The sequence below is a fragment of the Arachis duranensis genome, chromosome 1, assembly GCF_000817695.3.
Source record: "Arachis duranensis cultivar V14167 chromosome 1, aradu.V14167.gnm2.J7QH, whole genome shotgun sequence".
Classification (NCBI taxonomy): Eukaryota; Viridiplantae; Streptophyta; class Magnoliopsida; order Fabales; family Fabaceae; genus Arachis; species Arachis duranensis.
Genome location: NC_029772.3, coordinates 96,334,045 through 96,342,624, shown reverse-complemented (window position 1 = coordinate 96,342,624; position 8,580 = coordinate 96,334,045). Strand labels below are relative to the sequence as shown.

The 8,580-nt window shown below is 34.4% G+C and overlaps 1 protein-coding gene across 1 annotated transcript; it reads right to left on the bottom strand.

The window, feature by feature from the left end:
• Positions 1-484: 484 nt before the first annotated feature.
• On the bottom strand, positions 485-6,804 carry LOC110276478 (uncharacterized). The gene is made up of 4 exons (XM_052251685.1): positions 6,603-6,804; positions 3,285-3,574; positions 2,773-3,197; positions 485-494 (listed from the first exon to the last, which is right to left on the bottom strand). The coding sequence occupies exons 1-4, from the start codon at positions 6,802-6,804 to the stop codon at positions 485-487; spliced, it is 927 nt and encodes a 308-aa protein (XP_052107645.1).
• Between the last annotated feature and the right edge of the window lie 1,776 nt (positions 6,805-8,580).

The following is an 8,580-nucleotide window of genomic DNA, read 5'->3' as shown; positions in this document are numbered from 1 at the left end:
CATCGGCTTGGAGGAGGAAGGAACCTTTGAAGGGTTTTTCGTTTGCGCCATTGGGTCTGTACGAGGAGGAGAGGTAGGAGGAGATGGAGAAGGTGTGAAGGTCTAATCTTTGGAGCGAGTAGAGGGTCTAGATTTCTCTGGGGTTTGAGAATTTTTGCCCTTGGACCTTTTTGAATCACAGTTTTCTCCTCATTGGTGTGAACACTGGTTTCAAATGAAACAAAGCACCAATGGTAGTGGGGAAGAAACAAAAAAAAAAATAAAACAAAGCAGATTTAAAAGAAACTTTTTCACTAAAAGACAAAACACAAAATATCACACGGATAATGTAACACTCATTGGGCTCAGAGATGGTAGTGTTTAAGGAAACATATTAGACCAACGTAACTCTGAACTGAAGGGTTGGTCCAGAAGTTTCAGATCGTGCAAATGAGCCCAGAGAGTGATGTTCAGAGAGATGGTTCTTTATTTGTCCAGAATTGTCTCACCCACACCTGAGAGATAAAAACTTCAACAAATACATCAGCAATACGCAAATAATGAATCATGACTTAAAATCCCTAGATTAGTCGTAAGCTTGCAAAATCTGTCTTCAGCTAGAAGTTTGGTAAAAATATCTACTAATTGATCTTTTGATTTAACAAATTGAATGCTAATATTTTCTTTTTGAACAAATTCTCTTATTGAGTGAAATCTCATCTCAATATGTTTAGTTCTAGAGTGTAAGACTAGATTTTTGGAAATATTTATGGCACTTATATTGTCACATAGCAAGGGAATATTTTTAGCATTTAATTTATAATAAGCAAGTTGGGTTTTCAACCAAATAAGTTGAGAGCAACATGAAGAAGCACCGATATACTCAACCTTTGTAATGGACAATGCTACTGTGGACTGCTTCTTACTTGACCAGACGTTTAGAGACTTCTCAAGAAAGAAGCATATGCCTGATGTACTCTTTCTATCCACTCTATTTCCAACAAAGTCTGCATCACAATAACCAATTGCAGAAAATTCATCAATCTTAGGATACCATAAAACTAAAATTGGATGTGCCATGAATATATCTAATAATTTTTTTTAACTGCTGAAAGATGTGATTCTTTTGGTTTTGATTGGAATCTTGAATACATTCCAACACTTTGCACAATGTCGGGTCTAGAGGAAGTTAGGTACATAAGAGATCCAATCATTTCTCTATACCTAGTCTTATCAACATCTTTCTCAGTTTCATCATTTTCTAACTTTGAGTTAGGGTGTATGAGAGTTCCCATGGGTTTGACATTTTTCATACCAAATTTCTTAACTAGTTCCTTGGCACACTTCTTTTGATGAATAAAAACCAATGTTCTGAAAACCGGACCAGACCGGTCGGTTCAACCGGGTTAACCAGAAACCGGTCACCTAACCGGTCCGGTCCACCTATAAAATCGTGCTGCCAAAAACCGGTCAGAAAACCGGTCGAACCGGCCCGATTTCTTCAAGTACCGGTTTTTCCCCAGTCAATGAAAACGGCGTTGTTTGGTTTTTTTTTTTTAAAAAAGAAAAATGCCGAAGAGTGAAGAATGCGTTGCAGCCAACCCTAAATCCCTAATCACTAATCAATTAAACTCTTCCAAGAAGGCAAGAACACTCCCACTCCCAAAGTCCCAACCCTAAGCTCTTCTAGGCTGGAGCTTCTGCATGCAAAGGAGAACCGACACCGTGAATCGAGGGTCACTGTCGCGGGTAGTCCGTCACCGTCACGGCTCGCCGCGGGTTATCGCTCACCGCCGCGCTGTTTTTATTCCTGGCTTCTGTTCTTCTTCAATATATCAATTATTATATGATTAATGAAATGTTAAATAAATTTGTTGCATGTTGAATTTGAGAATTAATTTGATGTATGTTGAATTTGAGAATTTTGCTCTGCTCTGTTCTTCTATTTCATTTTGTTTTCAATTCTGCGCTGTTCAATTTAGATGGAACAGTCACAAAATGATCATCAACAACAACATAATGCTGTACAAGAAATTTGGATTTTTTATTTGCATTTTACAGAAATTTTCAATTTGTTTAGTGTGCAATAGCATTGCTATACTTTGTACTACGGTAGATAATTTTCTATGTCAATTGATAAAGTGTGTGTTCAGGCCCATTGTTGGTCCAAACCCTATAACAGAACTTTGTTATGAATGAATGATCTTGTTTTCAATGGATGTTGATTGTTGCTTGTGTGGTTTATTTGTTACAGAAAGTACAAAATGCTCTTTTGCAATCCGATGTTCACTCAAAATCTGCTTGAGTTTTTTATTTATTTTGAATGTTATATAGAATTTTTTGGATTCTAGATTCTGGATTTTTTTTCAATGCTATATTCAATGTTGTGATTTGTATATTGAATTTTTTTTATAATTTCACTGTATATTTAATTAAACCGGTTTAACCACGGTTCGACCCCAGTTAGACCAATGAACCACTGAACCAGTCACTTGACCGGTTCAATGACCGGTCCGGTTCTCAGAACCTTGATAAAAACGCCATTTTTAGTTTGCTTAATTTGAAGCCCAAGGAAAAAATTAAGTTCACCCATCATACTCATGTCAAATTCACTTGTCATGAGTTTTCCAAATTTAGTATAAAGGGTCTTATTGCTAATCTAAAAATAATGTCATCAACATAAATTTGGACTAAAATGAAAGAATCATTATAATTTTTAATAAATAGAGTAGTGTTAGTTGTGCCTCTTTGAAATCCATTTTTCAAAAAAAAAAAGAGCTAAGTCTTTCATACCAAGCCCTAGGAGCTTGTCTCAACCCATAAAGGGCTTTTGAGAGTTTGAAGACATGATTAGAAAATTTCTTATTTTCAAAACCAGGTGGTTGTACTACATACACTTCTCTATCAATTACGCCATTTAGAAATGCACATTTCACATCTATTTGATACAATTTGAAACCACAATGAGCAGCATAGGCTAGAAGAAGTCTTATGGCTTTCATTCGGGCAACAGGGGCAAAGGATTCATCAAAGTCTATCCCTTCCTCTTGATCATATCCTTGCACCACTAGTCTTGCTTTGTTTCTAGCAATGCTACCATCTTCTCCTAATTTGTTCCTAAATATCCACTTGGTTCCAGTCACTTTCTTTCCAATTGGCTTTGAAACAAGTGTCCAAACTTGGTTCTTTTCAAATTCACCAAGCTCTTCCTCCATAACCTTTACCCACGAAGGGTCATTAAGAGCTTCATGTATGTTTTAAGGCTCAATTTGAGAGAGAAAAGCCAAATTTTTTTCTTCATTTACTTTTCTTGTAGAGGAACGTGTCTTAACACCTTGAGAAACATCCCTAATGACAAATTCATGTAGATAATTCTTTAAGAATCTCCACTCACGGAATCTTGTAGACTTAGGAGTAGTTTCGGTCACTGTAGGATCCAAAAAAGTTGTATTGTCGGAAATTTTGCCAGATTCATGAGACGAAATAGAATTGTCTCCTGCAGAATCTCTTGCAGCAGCTTTATCAGATTCAGATGGCCCAGAAATTTCTTTCTCTTGATTTTTGGATTCTCCTTCTTTGCCCTGAACTTGATTTCCTGCATCACAATCTTTCAAGATACTTTGAACCAAGTTAGTGTCACAAAAGATAACATGTATGGACTCCTCTATAATTCTAGCATCTTGATGATAAACTCTATTGACTTTGCTAGTTGTGAAATATCCTACAAATAAACATTTATATGCCTTTGGATCAAATTTTTCTAGATTTTCTTTGTTATTTAAGACAAAACATTTGCATCCAAAGATATGTAAGTAATTCAAGTTTGGTGGGTGACCCTTCCAAAGTTCATATGGAGTTTTCTTCAAGAATTTTCTTATGATTATTCTATTCAAAATGTGGCAAGCCGTGTTAATAGCTTTAGTCCAAAGGAGTTTTGGAACATTGCTTTCACAAAGCATATCTTTTGTCATTTTTTGAATGCTTCTGTTTCTTCTTTCAACAACACCGTTGTGTTGCGGTGTTCTTGGACAAGAGAAATTGTGTGATATTCCAAATTTCCCACAAAAGGATTCAAATAAATTATTTTCAAATTCAGTTCCATGATCACTTCTTATTGAGGCAATCTTTAAATCCTTTTTATTTTGAATTTTCTTGCTAAAAATCTCAAAAACCGAAAAGCTTCATTTTTGTGTGTAAGAAATAAAACCCAACCAAACCTAGTGTAGTCATCCACAATTACCAAACCATAATATTTACCACCTAAGCTTTGAGTTCTTGTTGGACCAAATAAATCAATATGTAGCAATTCAAGTGGTCTTTTGATTTAAATGAACTCTTTGTTTGTTTTTCGATTTGACAAGCATCACAAGTGATGCCTTTGTCAAATTTTCTCAAAGAAAGACCTCTTACTAATACTTTCTTGACAAGCTTGTTAATTTGAAACATGCTAGCATGGTACAATCTCTTGTGCCATAGCCACTTTTCAAATTCTTTAGAATGAAAACAAGCTAAATGTTGATCCTTTAGTTCATCAAGAGTAAGTCCATACACATTATCACAACGCTTAGCAACAAACAATACATCATTGGTCTTTTTACTCACAACACAGCATTCCAATCTTTTGAATATCACCAAATAACCCAAATCACACAGTTGATTTATGCTCAAAAGATTATGTCTCAAACCATTAACCAAAAAGACATTATCAATGAAAGTAGAATGATTGTTACCTACTTTTCCAACAGCAATAATTTTACCTTTTTCATCATCTCCAAAGGTCACAAAACCTCCATCATACTTGTTGAGTTTGATGAAGAAAGTTGACCTTCCAGTCATGTGCCTAGAGCATCCACTATCCAAGTACCACATATCTTTTTTTCTTCTTGGATGCTAAGCAAATCAGCATAAAATCCCAAGTAACCTTAGGTATCCAAATTAATTTGGATCCTTTAAAGTTAATCCACCTTGGTTGCTCAAGTGCATTAAAGTCACAAACAACATTGTAAGTTTGGTTTCCTACTTTTCTTCTTTCAATGAAGTATTGTAAGTAAGAGTGACCAGCTTTCTTACAATTAAGGAAATGATTTCCTAAAGCATGTTGTTGAAGTCAATTTAAATTTTGAAGCTGGAAATTATTAAAAGGTTAAGGTTTTCTGATTTTTTAGGAATGACCATTTCTCTTGACAAACTCATTTTTGTTATTTTTGTTTCTTTTTACAAAACCATTCAAATCAGAATTTTTGAAACCATATGGACTTCTTGAATAAGAGGTTCTTTTATGAAATTGTGAAATTTTGCAAGCAACCTCATTATTTGAGACATAGCCCAGACCCGACTTATTTGATATAGGTTCGGTTCTTGAAGATGATGTAATTTCATCAGGATAGGGTTTTTCAAATTCCTCTTCATAGGTGGGAACATGTCCCAAATCAGATTTGTTGATGATAGACTTTGTTTTCGAGAAAGAGGCCATGAACTTTGTAGAAGAACTATCAAAAACTGCATTATCTTTTGTCACATATCCTAAACTAGATTTTTTAAATAATGGTATTTAGTTTGCAAGTAATTTGTCCAAGTTGCTAGAACTTTGAGCAAATTTTGCTAAATCATTATTCAATCTTTTAATCATTTCATTTAATCATTCATTTTCAACAATAAGCTCTTAAAAAAGATCCATAATGTGCTTTCTTTTTAGTTTTTCAAGTTCAGATTTTAGCAATCTATTTTCTTCAATAATATCCAAAGCACATTCGGTTTGCTTCACCTTTTCTTTCAAAAAATCATTTTCAGCTTTTAACATTTCTTTTTTAGATTTGCATTTATTGTATTTGTTTAGCAATTTTTCAGAATTGAGGGTGAGATCATCTATGATAACATGTAAGTCATCTATGGATAGGTCATAGTAATTTACCTCATCAAGTTGATCCTCACCAGCCATGAAGCAGATTTGAGCTTCACATTCAGAGTCTTCTTCCTCATTTGAATCATTTTTAAGATCCTCCCAAGATGCCATGAGCACTCTTTTCTTTTCTTTATTTTCTTTGTCTTCTTTCTTGAGTTTTTGGACAGTTGTATTTGAGATGTCCAGCCTCCTTGCAGTTGTGGCAAATCACTTTACTGATGTCCTTCTTGTACTCTTTTGAGCTTGAGCCCTTGTACTTGCCTTTGTTTCTCATTAGCCTTCTAAGTCTCCTAGGAAAAAATACAAGTTCATCATCTGAAAAACTGTTACTAGACTCACTCTCTTTTGATTCGACTTATGACTTAAGGGCTATTCCCCTTTTTTTAGTCTTGGTCTGTGTGTGTGGTTTCATAGGTAAGAAATTTCCCTCTCAGCTCATCATATGTTATGGGACTTAGGTTGTTACTTTTGACTAGGACATTGGCCTTTGTTTTCCATTCTTTTATGATGAGGCTTCTAAGGGCTTTTCTCACTAGTGTTTATTCTGTGTGTGTTAAACTCATAGCATTAAGGTTGTTTATTATGATTGAGAATCTCTCAAACATTTCATCAATACTTTCTCCATCCTTCATGTTGAACATCTCATACTCTTTTCACAACATATAAATTCTTGTTTTTTTGACTTGTTTGGTGCCTTCATGTGTAACCTGGAGTTTCTCACTGATTTCTTTGTCAGTCTTGCATCTAGACACCTTTCGGTACTCCTCAAAGTTGATAGCGTAGTGTAGAAGGTTAATGGATTTAGCATTCAACTCCACTTTCTTTTTGTCATCATCATTCCATTTAGTTTTCTCTTTTGGAGTCACCACTCCATCAACATTGTCTTTGTTGGAATCTTGGAGCCGCTCACAAAAATCTTCCATATGTTGTAGTCAATGGATTGGATGAAGATTCACATCTTTTCTTTCTAGTAGGCATAGTTCTTCCCGTTGAAGAAGGGAGGCCTCATTTTTTATTGACTTTTTGTTAAAGTGTAGGCAACTGTGGTTGTGCCCAAGTTGTTCGCCATTGGACCTTTGCTCCAAGCGGTGAAACTTGATTCTTGAGACCTTGGCTCCTGATACCAATTGAAGGTTGTAGAAGACTTAGAAAAGGGGGTTGAATCTATGGCCTTCTTTTACTTTAATGAATTAAGCCTTTAATATCAAAGTTACAAATAAAAACTATTTGAACTGTGCAACAGAAGTTTTATGAGACAATTTCATTTTGTCTCATAAATATCAGAAAATATAACTTAAAGAAAGAGAAGAAAAATGACACAGGCATGTATCCTGGTTCAGTTGCCTTGTGCAATGCAACTTACATCCAATTTCCAGCACAACAATGGTGGAACTTCCACTATAATTAAAGTATTATATACACCAATTTCTTAGGATTAACTCAATTCTTTCTTTCTCAAGTTCTTATCTAACTTGACTTGGTTATCCTAATACCTAACTCTTCACTCTAAGTGCTAACCCAACTTAGAAAAGGGCCCTTCATAGGTACAAGACACAAGACATATGAAACAACCTAAAAAAATCTGAAATCACTCTAGACTTTTCTCTCAAGTGTTTCACTCAACCTTTTATCACTCATTGGCTTTTTCTAAATTCTCTCTTTCAGCCTTTTACCTCTCAAGAAATTACAGAAAGATATACATTGAAAATAAAAAATAAACCGTAAAATATGAAGGAGATTAATGCATTAACAGCCTCTATTACTATAAGTTGAACCGAATTCAGCTGACTTTGATTAAGTTCTTCATCTTAGTGAAATGCTTCTTTAACTTAGAAAACACTGTCCAAAATTGATGAAATCTTCATAGAGAAGCTCTTCAAACACACTCAAGTTCTAGTTCTCTCTCCTTGCCTTCAGAAAAATAAAGATTTTTTTTCTTTTGTACCTCTTTTCAAATTCCTGTATTGATCTCTTTTGAGTCAACTCTTCGAGCTGTGTGCTTTCCAAACTTGTCATTTCACTTTCTTCAATTAACCCCCAAATTAGAAATTTTAAATCTGGTCATTTTACTTGACCGAAGGCCTCAAATCAACAAAGAAAAATGTTTGAATGGTAATCCCAAATCTGAACCATTGAGCAAGTGCTTTGTTTCCAAAAAATCATTTTAGCCTTTGATTCACAGCAGTGATTATCAGAGAACACTTTCTCCATTTATTCCAAATTAGAGTTGCAGAGATTTGGAGAATGAGTAAAAAAAGTAAATTACATGCAAATGAAAATAAATCACCTTTATCCACTGACTTAGCTTAGCTTGCTTTGATTTGGGTGATTAGACACTACTTTTTGAGTTTTACCTTTCTCTTTCTTTCTTCTTTGGTGAAATAAACAAGGAGAACGATCTCTCTAAAGCAAATTATGTGAACGTTGGCTTTGAAAAGTTTCAACTTGGTAGAAGCTTCTTGGACTTAGCTAGAGAACTCACTAACAATCTTTGTTTCAATTACTTTATCTCATTGAGCTGCTATTGTTGTAAGTTTGCTTGCAACATTACTCAAAATAATTAAAAGCTAATTGGGTATTTAACCCATTAGATCAATGTTTGTCTTCATCAATTAAGTTAGTTAATTTTTTAACTCAATAATAATAAATGTAACAAATAATTTTTATTTACATAATTGTATATAATTAAATAGATGCAT

What these genes read in the sequence shown, in the direction of transcription:
- LOC110276478 (XM_052251685.1), bottom strand. Translation starts at nt 6,804, where the DNA reads ATGGAAGATTTTTGTGAGCGGCTCCAAGATTCCAACAAAGACAATGTT. An exon ending in CAAGACTGACAAAGAAATCA is followed by an intron (nt 3,575 to 6,602) that starts GTGAGAAACTCC and finishes ATTGTGATGCAG; the next exon opens with GAAATCAAGTTCAGGGCAAA. An exon ending in CACGTTCCTCTACAAGAAAA is followed by an intron (nt 3,198 to 3,284) that starts GTAAATGAAGAA and finishes TCGTGGGTAAAG; the next exon opens with GTTATGGAGGAAGAGCTTGG.